The sequence below is a fragment of the Urtica dioica genome, chromosome 7, assembly GCF_054948205.1.
Source record: "Urtica dioica subsp. dioica isolate 48M chromosome 7, U.dioica_male_clone48M_v1_H2, whole genome shotgun sequence".
Lineage (NCBI taxonomy): Eukaryota > Viridiplantae > Streptophyta > Magnoliopsida > Rosales > Urticaceae > Urtica > Urtica dioica.
In genome coordinates, this window is record NC_142762.1 from 1,662,890 (window position 1) to 1,678,338 (window position 15,449).

General features: G+C 40.4%; 1 protein-coding gene and 1 pseudogene across 1 annotated transcript; one reads left to right on the forward strand and one right to left on the reverse strand.

The window, feature by feature from the left end:
- Positions 1-4,189: 4,189 nt before the first annotated feature.
- Positions 4,190-6,016, forward strand: LOC149390096 (Sphingomyelin synthetase family protein). Its single transcript, XM_089621248.1, has 3 exons — positions 4,190-4,588; positions 4,797-5,379; positions 5,454-6,016. The coding sequence occupies exons 1-3, from the start codon at positions 4,311-4,313 to the stop codon at positions 5,817-5,819; spliced, it is 1,227 nt and encodes a 408-aa protein (XP_089477374.1). The 5' UTR covers positions 4,190-4,310; the 3' UTR covers positions 5,820-6,016.
- Positions 6,017-7,351: 1,335 nt separating this feature from the next.
- Positions 7,352-7,690, reverse strand: LOC149390097 (secreted RxLR effector protein 161 pseudogene; annotated as a pseudogene).
- Positions 7,691-15,449: the final 7,759 nt, after the last annotated feature.

Sequence of the window (15,449 nt, forward strand, 5' to 3'; positions counted from 1 at the left end):
ATTTATGGGTCACTGTTAACCCGCAATGTAAAGTTTATCCTGAATAAGATTAGGGTGTTCGCATTCAATGACGTTTTGATCTAGATAAATTAATTGTCGTTTGTTTCCCATGTAGTTGGAGGAGTCTTATGATAAGTGATATTCATTCACATTTATCATTATCTTAAGGCAAGAATCGAAGTTTGTTCTTAGGCTAATTTTTGTTATTTGTTAGTTTTTAGTGTATTTTTAGGTATAAAAGAGTGAGAGAAGGTTCTTGTGCGAAAACGAGCAAAATCGACGCTTTTGGGAGCAAGTTACAACCTTTAGAAGTCAAGAGTCAAAGGTGGAAAAAGTCAATACAAAAGTCAACGTGTCACGTTGCAACGCGTGCAAGAGAAGCTAGCTGACGCGACGGGTCGACCTTTATGTCGTGTGCACGACACATTTTGGGAGAGTCTCACGCGGTGGACGCGTTGAAGACCACATGACGCATCCACCACTCCCATGGCGCATGCGGAAACAATTTTTTAAATGGCTATTTTTTTAGCTAATCTTGGCCCTTGGACATGATCCAAGGACCCAGAATGCTCTGAAAATCTATTCTTGAGTACCATACACACTTAATTAGGTCTTATTCATTACATTACGCAATACTTCATAGTTTTAGATCCTAAGCTAATTTTTTAGAGAAACCTTGAAGTTCTTGAGCTGTTGGATTGGAGAAGAAGAAGAAGAAGTGAAGTTGACATCTCTCTCCACCATCATCAACAACAATCCAATAGTTTATACTCTATTCCCTCTTCTCTTTGTTTGTTTTGTTTAGTTTAAACTCCATTTTCTTTAATATTTTTGGATTTGATTTAATATGTTGAGTTGAATCATGGATATTGATTTAGTTTATGGTTATTTGTCTTTTGTTGATTTGAGTATTGAGATTTGGTTATTGATTAGAGCTTTGAGTTGATTCTTGTTATTGAATTGAATGTCTACTTTATTCCTTGTTTTATTGTTTTTGCTTATTTCTATTATGCTTTGTTTCTTTCAAGGACAAACTCCTCCAGCTCTTCTGTTTGGATGAGGTCTTCAATTTTCCTCCTTAGATGTTTACAGTTGGATGTCAAGTGGCTCTTTATGGAACGCAATATATTTTGTTAGATCACGTTGAACGCCGACTTTCAAGAGCGCGGGGTCGCAAAATTTTTCACGCCTTAGAGTGAGGATCTTTATAGGTCGTGTGTTCAGTGGCGTAAAGTTTGCATAGTTGCAAAACTTATTTGCTAACCGAGGCTTCGATCTCGTAGGTAGACGGGTCCTATCATCGGGCCATTCTTTTTCATTTGCGAGTCGTGGGCATCAGATTTGTCTCCCTCCCTTTGACGGTTTTCGTGGGACTTTCAAGGGGCCGATGGTCAGGCCGGAGATCCTAAAGAGTGGCGAGCCTTCTTCCACGAGTTGACTGATGAGTCATCGTGTCGAATCTTTCAGCTCCTCGAGTCGAGTCTTTCTCCCCGAGTCGGGTCTTTCTCTTCGAGTCCAGTCTTTCTCCTCGAATCGAGTTTGCTCCTTAAGTCGAATTTCATGTCCACGAGTCGATTGACGAGTCCTCGTGTCAACCCTAATTCTTCGAGTAGAGTCTCTCCTATTTTGCGCGACTTGCGCGAAATCCCGAGCCCTGAAAGCCCAACGGGCCGGATCTCCGAAGATCACTAAGGTCCACAACGACTGAGGCCCATACAAATGGACCAAAAAGACCAAGACCATGCTCCTTGTCAAAGAGCGCGCACTCGAAGTCCGCTCCTTGTCAAGGAGCACGCGCTGCGCTCCCTGAGGCCGCGAGCACGCTCCTTGTCAAGGAGCGCACACCCCTCAAAAGGAGCCCACGAGCTCGCTCCTAGAAACAGGGCGCGCACAGCACACGGCGCGTCACGCTGGACACGCAACGCGCCGTGCCCAGGCGCGCCCGCGCTGCGCTCCTTGGAGCAAGGAGCGAGCACCCGAAACCTGCTCCCCGCTCCTTAAGGTGCGACCCTATGGCTTCCTAGGCCTCCTCATTCACTATAAATACCCTCTCTCAATGAGAGGGAGAGAGAGAGAGATTCATTCCTCTCAAAGATTACTCACTCTCAGAGTTCTGAAACGCTTCCGAAGACTTTCTGAGCACAATTTCCTCCGATTGAACGCTTGATCTTGAGCGCAAGCCGCTCTTAGGATTTTCTACTGAAAATTCCCTACGCGTCTAAGACACAAGACGTGTCCACGATTTTCCACTGAAAATCGCCTACGTGTCCAACGCACCAGCCGCGTCCACGATTTTCTACTGAAAATCGCTTACGCGTCCAACGCACTCGGAACTCTCCAGAGAGAATCTCCTACGTCTCCAAAAGAGAGAAAATACAAATTCTCTCTCGGGTCACTCGATCCTAGAGTTCTGAGATGTCACCGAGGACTCCTCCGTGCTCCGTCTCCTCTGTCGAGCACGCCTTCTAGGCTCCGCGCCTCATACAGCGTTACATACGTCTCGAACTACGTTTTGACCTAATCCTGCACACGGGTACGTAGGCAGCTTATACAAAAAGCACGGTCACTCCCCCTATTCACCATTTCTCTCCTCAGAGAACACCTCCGACTGGAGGAAACTTCAACTCGAGACTTTCGAGTTCTCACCTTGACTCGGGTGCGGTCACTTGGTTCGGCCTTGGGTCGAACCGCCCGAAGCTTTAAATCGTTGTTCATTTTCGTGCGACAACAATGAGTGAGGTGGGGGCACCGATATTCTTTGAGAATATTTTAGGATCAATTGGTTTAGTTAATTTAATTTACTTCGGCTCTGATGAGCTATTTTCTTAATAAAATGAACCTTTAGCTAAAAACATAAAAGAAGTTAGAAGATTGACTAGTTGTAACAAATTTTTCTAAAATTAATGAATTCGTAAAATATAAAAATTTGTCTAAAACTAATAAAATAGTCAAAATATGCAAGCATCATTTTTCGATAATTTTTTTCATGTGATTAAATATTTTTCCAGTACTAAATTACTTATATAAATCGTGAATTTTTTTAAAAAAGTGTAAGAAAAATTGAAAACGTAGTTCTAAGTACTTTGTTAAAAACTTTAGAACTTCTATTTCTAGTTAGCAATTCATTTTAAACGGCCATTTTGTGTAATTTTCCTCGTATTGATTAAAGTCAATGTCAACCTCCCACACTTGACTTGCTACTTGCTAGCATTTACCAAGAATTGAAATTTTACGGATTCTGGTCAGAAACCGTCCGGAAATCATTTTTTTAGAGTCCCGGTACCGGTATGTACAAAACCGGAAATTTTCTTGGGGAGGAAACCGTTTCGGTTTTAGGTGTTTTATGATAAATCCTTCCACTTTCCGGTTGTCTTAAGGCAAATTCTCACGTTTCGACGGAAACTTACTGGTAAGTGGTCAAATACAGACAATTCTTAAAATATGATGATATTTAGTGTTCTTCACGAAATTTGTTGTTAGTTTTTGATGATTTAGTTCAAATTCTTAGTTTCTAACTTCATTACTGTGTTTGTGGTACCTAGGATAGCCTAGTGGTAATTTCACACCACCTCCTGTGTGGAGGTCGTGGGTTCAATCCCCACTACAGCAAAGCAGCCTTAAAAAAAAAAACTTCATTACTGTGTTTAATTGAAGTTTGCATCCAATTTTTTTTTTTTTAATTTTTTTAATTTTTTTATTTTTTGGTTACATCAGAAAATAGGGTTTATATTTTAATGTGTTTTTGACTTTTTTTTTTGTTAAATTAGTTGTAGATTATGAAATTTTATGTATAATTAGTTGATTTTTAATATGAATATTATCATTATTTTGATTTTGTACTTTGTATTGAACTATGTCATTAAGTTTGTATTAGATTTTTGTTGAACTATTATTGTAGATTTTTTTTTTCATTTTTATCATATGTTATATGTTATGTATGAATTTTTTAAAAAAATATTTATTCACTACATTATTCTCGGTATGTACGGTACTTGACGGTATTCCTCGACGGTAACAGTATTTTCAACGGTACGATTTTTTTTTCTTTTATGAATTTCACGGTATTTTACTATTTACCTTCGAGTATCAGGTAAAATCTTATTTTTGGAACGATAACGGTAACAATATCACTATTCACTATCTTGAGAATCACAACAAATGGATTTACACTATCAATAATAAGAAATACAACATTTATAGTCATTTTCCATATAATTAAAAAAAAAAAACCATTGAAAACAGAGCGTGTCTGAAATCTGAATAGTGACCCAGTGAGAGAGAGAGAGAGAGTAGATCAGACAAGACAAGGAATGAAGTCCGGGGGGCTGGGGCTGGCGGCGGTGTCTTACGTGGCAGTGGACTATCTACGCCACGTGTCGGAGACGTGGCACGGTCGACTTCAGCCGGCGCTGTGGGGCGTGTTAGCGGTGGCGGCAGTGAGTCGAGTGGTGTCGTACAAGCACTGGAATTCGGAGCTCCGATCGGCGCTTCCATTCTTGGCGGCGATGCTCTTCATGCTCTCCGCTCTTCTCTACGAAGCTCTCTCCGTCCGCTCTGTCACTGCCGTCCTCGGCCTCGACTGGCACAGGTAATCCAATAATTTATGATTGATTTGTTTGTTTGTTTGTTGAGGCAAGTTTCCAATTGACTTCATTGACTCTGAAGTGAAAAAACTAGTTAATTTTAGCAAGGTAACGTTTGTTTCCTGATTTGGAATTTGTGTTTGTTTATGGTGTACAATAATGGGAAAAGAGATATGATGAGGTTGAGTAGAATGTATGTAAATGTTTGTGCAGCGAGACAGCTCCATTGCCAGACACGGGGCAGTGGATGCTTCTGGATCTGAACGAGAAACTCCCTGGCGTGGTTGTGGAGATACTGAGGGCGCGCATAGTGGGCCTCCACCACTTCCTGATGCTCTTTGTGATGCTCGCCTTCTCCGTCCTCTTTGACTCGGTCAAAGCCCCGGGGCTGGGCCTGGCCGCCAGGTACATGTTCACCATGGCCATCGGCCGTCTCCTTCGAGCCATAACCTTTGCCTCCACCATCCTCCCCTCCCCCCGCCCCTGGTGTGCCAACTCTCGCTTCCGAGTCCCTGCCTACCCCCACCGCTGGGCCCACAAATACCACGCCTCCGACCCCGATGCCATCCGCCAGATCATCCGACAGGACATTGCTCACGCTCGCTCCATTGCGGGGGAGTCCACGGGTGATTATCGCCCCGATTGGGGGGCCATGAGCTTCCTCGTAGACTTCCTGAGGCCCACGCCGTCCGAAGGAAGTTGGTTCAGTTTGCTAAAGAAAGCCGGCGGTGGCTGTAACGACCTCATCTACAGTGGCCACATGCTTGTTGCCGTCTTGACTGCCATGGCATGGACGGTAAAAATATATAATATATATTCATCAAATTTACGCTGACTAGCTTGTCCAATCACATCTCGCGGTGGTGGCAGGAGGCATATGGAGGATATAGCTCGGCTGTCATATGGCTCTTTGTAGCGCACAGCGCACAGAGAGAGGTGCGAGAGCGCCACCACTACACAGTGGACTGCGTGGTGGCGATCTACGTGGGAGTGCTTCTCTGGAAGATGACGGGGCTTGTGAGAGGCGAGAAGAAGATGGAGAAGCTGGAGAAGCTGAAGCGAGCGGCAAAGGACTCGGACATAGAGCTAGTGAGGGAGCTTCTGGAGGAGGCCGAGCTGGGGACTCGAGACAAGGAGAGGCAGAGCTCAGCGATGATGTGGCTCTTCGCCGGGGCAACCGTTGCCTTCTCCATCTCCATTGTTCTTCTTGCCTTCACGCTCACCACCGACGGCTGACCTCTCTCTATTGCTTCTACTCTTTTCTTTCAACCTAGCCCTTTTAACACGCCACTTGTTCATCTTCCTATTTAGAAACATCTTGTCTTGCTGTTCACTCGTCAACAAAAACCTTCTTGTTTGTTTTGTTACTCATGATTCATGATGTCCGACTGTTGCATATTTTGATGATATTAGTTAAATGATTTTTTTTTTAAAATACTGTAATACGATAATGTTGGAACCAAGCTTTACAAAGGTTCATTTATATTATGTATCGCTACTTACAAAGTTTATGGAGACTTAAAATTGGAGTTTGTGAAGTTGTTGTAAGGTTTTAGACTACTGCCCATAAATAGTTAATGCACTACTATTTAAAAATGGCTAAAGCATGATTTTTGGGCAGACATTACTCCGCATCATCATGATAAATAGTTAATGCACAACTGAAACCATTAATACGTATTTCATCAAACCATAACCAAAACTTTTTATTTTTATTTTTTATTTTTATATAAAAATAGATATGTTTATGATTATGAAGTGTAATGTAAGTATTCTCATTAAGCCATAATCAGCATAATAATATGACAAAATGTAATATCTATCTCTCTTATAATATTTAAGCTAACAAATTATAACTATCTAATAATGTCTTCAAGATCTTGAACAATATCAAAGGGGAAAGCAATAAATGGGAAATGGATTATTTTACTCAATTGATCGTGCCTTGTTTATATAGGCGTGTACATAATTGATATTGTTGTAATGAACTCAGCGACGAATCAAGAACTCGGAGATTACTTGATCAATACGCAACCCTAGAACTAACACGCAAAACAAATCAAACGCGGAAAAACAATGAACACACGATATACCATGGTTCGGCAATTTGCCTACATCCAGCAACGAAGATCAAATCACTATTAGGTTTATCAGATTACACACTCGTCCTCAATTTTCCCCAAATTGTGTTCCCCATACAAATTGTCTCTCAAAGTGTTTCCCCAAGTATTTTTCAGACTGACTAAGATAAGAATGAAGTTACATTATTACTCTCTTCATTCTCCTCTATTTAAAATAGAAAAATTACAAGCATTAAATAACTATCAATCTCAGCCGTAGATTGCTTATTGCGCAAACAATCTTCTGGTATGATCCAACGGTTGAACTTAGCTGTAGATTCCTGTAACCGAGTCTATTGATGAAGCCTTAAGACTGACCTTATAACAATTCTCCACCTCAGTCGAAAACACCTTCATCTAGCGAAGTGATCTTCTTTTTCCTGATCCTCTACGGACCAGTCTTCTCCATCTTCTTCCTCATGTTGATCAATCCCAGACAGTGAGCAAACTTATGTCCAGGAATTGATTTTGTGAGCATGTCTGATGGATTATCTTGAGTGCTGATCTTCTCTATCTTTACTCCACCTGAGTTGATGATGTCCTTCACAAAGTGCATCATGATGTCAATATGCTTTGATTTTTTGTGAAACACTTGATGCTTTGACAGGTGAATAGCTGACTGATTATCACAGTGATTGTAACTTGCTTCTAGTTGAAGCCAAGCTCAGTTACAAGTCCCTTCAGCAAAATTGCTTCCTTCACTGCCTCTGTGACTGCAATATACTCAGCTTCAGTGGTTGATAGAGTGACCACTAGCTGAAGATTACTCTTCCAGCTAATCACACCACCCCCAATGGTAAACAGATACCCTGTGAGTGATCTTCTGGTGTCCAAACTCCCAGCATAGTCTGAGTCGACAAAGCCCTCCACCTGGAAATCTGATGATCTGTTGTTGCAGCCATAAATGATGCCAGTATCATATGATCCTCTAATGTACCATAGCACCCATTTAACTGCTTGCCAGTGAGCCTTACCAGGATTGATCATAAATCTGCTGACAAGGCTTATAGCATATCCTTTGTCTGGTCTTGAACAGATCATAGAGTACATCAAGCTTCCCACTGTTGTCAATGGTGCCCCGCAAGAAGAGTTGTAGTCTTTATTTTATACATTTGATGTAATAAAGTCTCACGAAGACTCTTGCTTGTAATTGCTTAATCATTAATAAAAAGTTGAAACGTTCATTCATTCTTCCTTGTCTGTTTGAAGTTTTATGATAAAACCTTAGTCTTTAGTCCATAAACAAACTTAACAACTTACGAAGAGACAAATGTAGATTTGCATGAACAAACTCTTCGTAGTTTTCTTAAAACGATATTCATAATCTAAGGGTCAAAGGACTATTGACCTCAGTACGATTGTTCGGAGAATCTATGATGTCTGGTTATGGGGAATTGAGAGTTGGAGACTCAATAGTTCTTCTAGGTATCTTCCGAAGGTACTGAATTGACCAGTGCACTTCTAGAGACAAAATAAGAACAAACCATTTAACCTCTTATGTCTCGAATTCACTACTTATGAATTGCATTTTGCTTACCTTAATCCTGAAATGAGACATGCCATTTCACAACTTACATATTCTCATTTGAGAAAGTCAGAGTTCGGACTCACTATGTGATTCTGAACAAGGCCTATTGGTGAAGTACTAAGTTGTGAGAATGTCATGAGTAACTTTGTGAAGTTCTCATAGATATGGAATTCATGTACAAGATTGCTGAAATGCAATGTATATCACCTCATGCTTTGTTCCTTGAAATGTGAATAAATGAACTGACCAGTGTCCAAATTGAGTCCTGACTCTTTTGGATGAAACAATTTGACTTGTTAGCTCCTCGTCAATACATTGTTTCTAACTTATTCACAAGCGACAAAGGAGTTGAGGAAACAACAGCTAGAAGGGTAAAATGGTAATTTCGTAAATCCCGACTAGCTGATGATATTCATGAAGGGTAAACATAGATAATATTCAGTGGATCCGCTCATCATAATTTGGTTGAATTCTTGAGTAGAAAATAAATTCATTTGAACCGAGAGATTTTCAGTGTCACTCTTTAGTGGAGTCAGTTGACATTAAGTTAAACTTGGAAAATGTTTGTGAACTTTTGAGTCCAAGTGTTTAGCTCAAGCTTTGTTCATTTGGATCCATGAGGTCACTATCACAAATCATATCGAGTAGGAATATTTATACAAGAAGCTAAGTCAAAACTAGAACGAGACAAGTTTTATGAAAATTGTCAAAAGGGTAAATTTGTCTTTTTGGACATAGCATGAAATGAATGTCAATAAATTTTTTGACATGGTCATATGATGGTCTAGATCACTTGCCCATGATGTGTTCATTAGGCCTTGTGGATTAATTTCATTTCATAGAATTTTACTTGAAAATTCTTAATGGGCTTATGTTGTCATGAACAAGTAAAGAAAAATCTAGAAAGACTTTCTAGAAGCCTTTTGGCTGTCCAACCCAAGAGAATGGGAGACTAATTTCGTGCAGCCCTAGTGTGAAAGAGAGATTATTTTGTGCATTAATGTATGAAGATACTTGCCAAAAGAAAAAGAGGAAACAAATTTGCATCTAGATGCATTAGGGATTTCGGCCAAGTAAGGAAGGGAACACAAGAGGAAACAAATCCAAGGGCTTCTAGAAGCACTCTTGGCCGTGTGACTCTAAGGGAAGGAGAACAATATTTGCTTATGAATATATGATATTCAATAAAAGATGAAACTACCTTATTGAAGGTAAAACCTCTCCTATAAATAGAGCTATCATTCCCTTCATTTCATTCATCCAAGTTTAAGAGATTGAGAGACTCTCTCTCTAGAACTTGGCCGAACTCCTCTCTCTCTCTCTAATTATTTTTCGTTTTTGTTTTGACACCTAGGTCCTCATTTGACCTAGTGGTTTTAGCTCTTCGACTTTGAGACTTGTTCTCGAGTCGTCGTGTTTAAAAGTGTCCACTCATTAATTCCTTATTTCTCGAGGGATTCATGTGATAGAAACTTTCGTGGTTGCTCGAGTTGGCGAGGAAAGAAGAGAGACGTGCTGCGAGGGAGACGAACGTTTTCAACCTTCCGAAGGCTCATCAACGTTCAAGCTTCTAAAAAGGTTAGTAAATTATTTATGCTTATAATAGTTTTTTATTTACATGTGCTTGCTCTCTGTCTAGGTTAGTAAAATCGCTTTACTTGTCAAAAGAAAATTTTTAAAAATCCGCCGCTTACCAAAGCGTTAAACTTTTTCTTAAACCCTATATCAATTCCAACAAATGGTATTAGAGCTATGGTCAAAGATATGCATGTACATGTATTTAAAATTATGAGCTTGAAAATCGTTTTCGAAAGTTTACTAATTTTGTGACAAGTTAGAATTGTTATCTTAGATTTTTTTTTTTAATTTATTGCTCTTGCCTTTAAATTAAAAATCATGTTGTTTTTATATGAGTTTGGGATGTTATTAAAACACATTAGAATCAGTTCTAAAAGTTTTTAATTTTTTTTATATTAAAAAACGTGTTTTTAAATTTGAGAAAATTTCGAGTAAATTTTGTGACTAGTTTTCTTGTCTTACTAGTTTATTTTATTTACTTGAATCGTTTTATGCTTGTTATTTCTTTTATATCATGTTATTACCTTGCTAATAAAACACAAATAAAAGCTTTACCAACTTCCTAAAACGTTTCGTTACACTCGATTCTTTTTACGCACTAAAAGACCGAACTTTAATTATTTTTGTTTTCTTCTAGCTGGAGTAAAACCCGCAGTAAAAGTGGCATAACTCTCTGCTCCGAAATCGAAATTTAATGATTCTAGAATCAAATTAAAGGTCTGTTGGTCCTCTTTCCAATGCCATTGATTTTGGGTGAAAAGGATATCGGAGCCGCCAGTTATGACGATTTTACTCCGAGGTGCGCGGCTGTTCCGAAAGTCTAGTTTTTTAGAAATCCGGATTTTCAGCCCAACTACCATGAGTTATAGAACTCTAATGAGAAAATTTTCTTGAGCAAAATTTTTTTTTGATTTTTGAAAGTTTAATTGAAATTGAATTTTTACAAAACTAGTTTGAATTTTGAAAAACCGTTTTCGTTTTCAAACTTGAAAATATTTTGTCATCCAAATCAAATAAGTTTTCAAAATGTTTTCAAAACTATATCTATATCACATATGTTCAAAATCTATATGCTCTTGAAAATTTGAGTGGGAGGTCTCTTCGTAGACAAGCCGAAAATTAAAAGATGTGTAATCTCAAACTTCCAAGTGTTCGAGTGAGTTGAAGTTCACACTTCCCTCATGCACTTTCCCCGAATAGAAAATAGGAAAAGATCCGAGTATGTCCCTTGTGCCTTTATGCACTAACATTGCTCTGAACATGAACTTCTAGGATTCTTTTCTAGTTGTCCGCTCTATCGCTCTATAACTAGGAAAATCATTTCCGAACTTATACGAGTCGATGTACCAACTCCAAAAATTAAGTGGGAGGGTTATACTTGTTGTTTGTAACCCACGATCCCCAACACTAATGAAAGAAGCAATTAACGAGAGACTAAGAGCCGCTATTGTGGCCCTCTCTTAAATGGGAGTACTCTAAGGCATTTTTGCTTCGATCATTGCTCAATGAGCTACGTCCGAGAGTGAAACGATGATGACAAGGCCTCCCCTTGGGGGATTGTTTTTCAAAGTTGACCTTTTGGACTAAGTGGTTGGTTGCACACTTAGGCTCAATCCCTAGTAATCCTTCTTTGAGGCTCTGCGAAAGGATGTGAGTGATCAAACCAATTTAAAAGGTGTCTAGTCAAAATTGGTGTATTGACATCTTGGCTAAGCATTAATGATGTGCCATTTACTTATAAATGGAGATTTTTTGCGGCCTTCTCTTGAGGGAGTAACTTATCGTTTGGTTTATAACACCTTTTGGATTTTATCAAGTCTTAAACAAACTTAAATCCTAAACCAAAGACTAATCATAAAGTTGTTTCAACTTAATTAGGCAATGTGTCTCTCAACCTTCTCTCGATCATCCTTTCCTCGAACAAACTCGAAAACAAAGACTACGTAGATTCAAAACATGACCTCGATATCATCCTTACCGTTAACAAGCACAAATGGGTACTCACCACCCCGTGTCCTCCTCAAACGAATGATGATTCGACTTAAGAGGACAAAGACGCCTTGGCGGCCTGGCTCTGCTCCGATGAGATTGTGATGTGCTATATCTTAGCATCAATGAACAATGTGTTGCAACAACAACATCGTGATATCGAGACTACCACCGATATGCTCTACAATCACCATGAGATGTTTGGAGGGCAAGGACGTCAAGCTAGGCAACAAGCGGTCCGACAGTTTATGAACTGTCGCATGAAGGCTGGAACTCCCGTTAGAGATCATATGATGCTGATCATTAGCTATCTAAACGAAATGGAGATCCTTGGATCTGAGATTGATGGGGAGACTAAAATAGACATGATCTTGGAAACTCTCCCCGAGTCTTTTGATACCTTCAAACTGAATTACTCCATGAACAAGCTAGAGTACACTGTTACCGAGCTTATGAAGGAGCTTCAAACCGCTGAAGGACTCACTATGAAAAAGAGGGCTCGAGGAGAGGTACATGCTACTGCCTCCATCTCTGGATCTAAGAAGAGACCTCGCAAGGCCGAGAAGAAGAACCAACCTAAGGTTCAAATGAAGAAGAAGGCGCCAAAGGCTCCGAAGGTGGACAAGTCTAACGACAAGTGCCACCACTGCAATGAGCCTGGTCACTAGCGTAGGAACTGTCCTGCCTACCTCAAAACCAAAGTAAAAGGTATTGTACTTATTACTGAAGCTTGTTTAGTAGCTGATAATGTATCAACGTGGATTCTTGACTCTGCTGCTACTAACCATATTTGTTGTTCCTTGACTGGTTTCAAGAAAACCAAAAGCTTAGAGGAAGGCGAGTTCTGTTTCAAATGGGGTGATGGGAGCCTGGTGTCTGCGAAGGCTGTGGGATCCGTGACGCTATCTTTTGAAGATCGCACTTTATATTTGAATAATGTTTATTATGTTCTTTCTTTTGGGAAAAACTTAATATCTCTTGCTCAACTTTTCGAGCAAGATTATTATTTGAAGTTTATAAAGAATGGAATTCGTATTTCTTTTTCAAATTCTTTTGTCACTGATGCATGTATGAAGAATGGTCTTTTTTACATTTATCCCACTCAACCTTCTCTTTTAAACACCGAAATAGATAACGATCTAATTAGGGAGCGATCAAACTTTCTGAATCCTCCGATCTAACAAAATCAACATACCTCTGGCACTTAAGACTTGGTCATGTCAGTCTAGATAGGATTAAGAGACTTGTGAGGGACGGTCCACTCCAAGCCTCTGCAATAGGTTCACTACCTACTTGTGACTCTTGCATAGAAAAATGACTAAGCGACCTTTCTCCGATAAGGGTCGAAGAGCCACTGAGTTGCTGGAACTAGTACATTCTGATGTATGTGGTACGCTCAGCCAACAGGCACGTGGAGGATACGAATACTTCATTACCTTCACCAATGATTACTCGCGATATGGTTTTGTCTATTTGCTCAAACACAAATCCGAGACCTTTAACGTATTTAAGGTCTTTAGGGCTTTAGTGGAAAAGCAAACTGGCAAAGTGATCAAAACCCTTCGATCTGATCGAGGTGGTGAGTATATGTCTGGAGAGTTCGATGACTTTCTTAAAGAAGAAGGTATCGCTTCTCAGCTTACCGCACCTGGCACACCCCAACAAAACGGAGTGTCAGAGAGAAGAAACCGAACTCTTATGGAGATGGTTAGATCAATGATGAGTTACTCATCACTCCCTCTTTCCTTTTGGGGATATGCCCTCGAAACAGCCGCTTATATTCTGAACCAAGTTCCGTCCAAGACGGTTCCTGGTACTCCTTATGAACGATGGACTGGCCGTAAAGTGAATCTTGGCCGCATCAAAATTTGGGGTTGCCCCGCACACGTGCTAAGGCAAAAGACTAGCAAGTTGGCTAGTGGGTCAGAATTGTGTCTGTTCGTTGGATATCCAAAGAAAACCAAAGGTTTCACATTCTATAGTCCCGAGGACGATAAGACTTTCGTTAGCACGAATGCTCGTTTACTTGAGGAGGACTTTATGAAGGATGCAAAACCTAGAAGCAAAATTGTGCTTGAAGAAAACTTAGGTGATGAAGCTTCTACCTCATCCATAAGAACCGTTCTTACCCAAACTGAAACACAACCTAACTCATCAGAATCTCGTCAAGTAGTAATTTGACGTAGTGGGAGGGCTACTTAAAAGCCTGATAGGTGCAAGTCCTATGGAGACTCTCTCGTAGCCGTCTCCAACATGGATGACCCTGTTTCCAATAGCCAAGCGATGGCTTGTTCTGAATCAACCTTTGGCTTGACGGCATGAAAGTTGAAATGCACTCGATGTATGTCAACAAAGTCTGGAAACTTGTAGACCTTCCTGAAGGGATTAAACCCGTAGGGTGTAAATGGATATACAAGAAGAAAAGAGGTTTGGATGGGAACGTCGAGACGTTCAAAGCACGACTTGTGGCAAAGGGTTATACCCAACAAGAAGGGATTGACTATGAAGAAACCTTCTCGCCAATCGCGATGCTTAAATCCATCTGCATACTCCTATCCATAGCTGCAGCTCTCGACTATGAGATCTGGCAAATGGATGTCAAGACAGCCTTCCTGAATGGCAATCTTGACGAGCACATTTACATGGCTCAACCAGACGGTTTCGTGGAAAAAGGTCAATAGACGAAGGTTTGTGAGTTGCTTAAGTCCATTTATGGATTAAAGCAAGCATCTAGGTCATGGAATATTAGATTCGATGAAATTGTAAAGAGCTTCGGCTTTGAGCAGTCAATAGATGAGCCGTGCGTTTACAAGTTAATGCATGAAGGTAAAGTTGTGTTTTTGGTACTGTATGGCGATGATATATTACTCATAGGTAATGATGTGGGTAAGTTATCTGAGGTTAAGGTCTGGTTAGCAAAGCAATTCGATATGAAGGATCTAGGAGAAGCCGCGTACATTTTGGGGATCCAAATCTTTCGAGATCGGAAAAACCGGACCCTGTCGCTCTCTCAAGCATCTTATATTGATAAGGTGATGGATCGCTTCTCGATGCAAGACTCCAAGAAGGGCCAAACACCCTTTAGGCATGGAGTCTCACTCTCTAAGGACCAGTCTCCCAAGATTGCACAAGAGATTGATGACAAGAGAAAAATTTCTTACGCCTTAGTCGTAGGAAGTCTCATGTATGCTATGCTTTGCACTAGACCTGACATATGTTTCACCGTTGGCATTGTTAGCCGTTTCCAATCCAACCCTGGACCCGAGCACTGGATTGGTGTTAAGCATGTTCTCAAGTATCTTCGAAGAACTAGGAACTTGATGCTTACATACTCAGGTACTGACCTGACTATGATGGGATATACCGACTCCGATTTTCAAGCGGATAAGGATTCAAGGAAATCCACTTCGGGATCTGTGTTCATCCTTAATGGTGGAGCTGTTGTGTGGAGGAGTATTAAGCAATCTTGCATTGCTGACTCCACAATGGATGCAGAATATGTGGCTGCTTCTGAAGCATCCAAAGAGGCTGTATGGCTTAGAAAATTCCTTAAGTATTTGGAAGTTGTTCCAAACGTCGACGAGCCCATGACCCTTTATTGTGATAATAGTGGGGCTGTCGCTAACTCAAAGGAACCTCGAAGCCATAAGC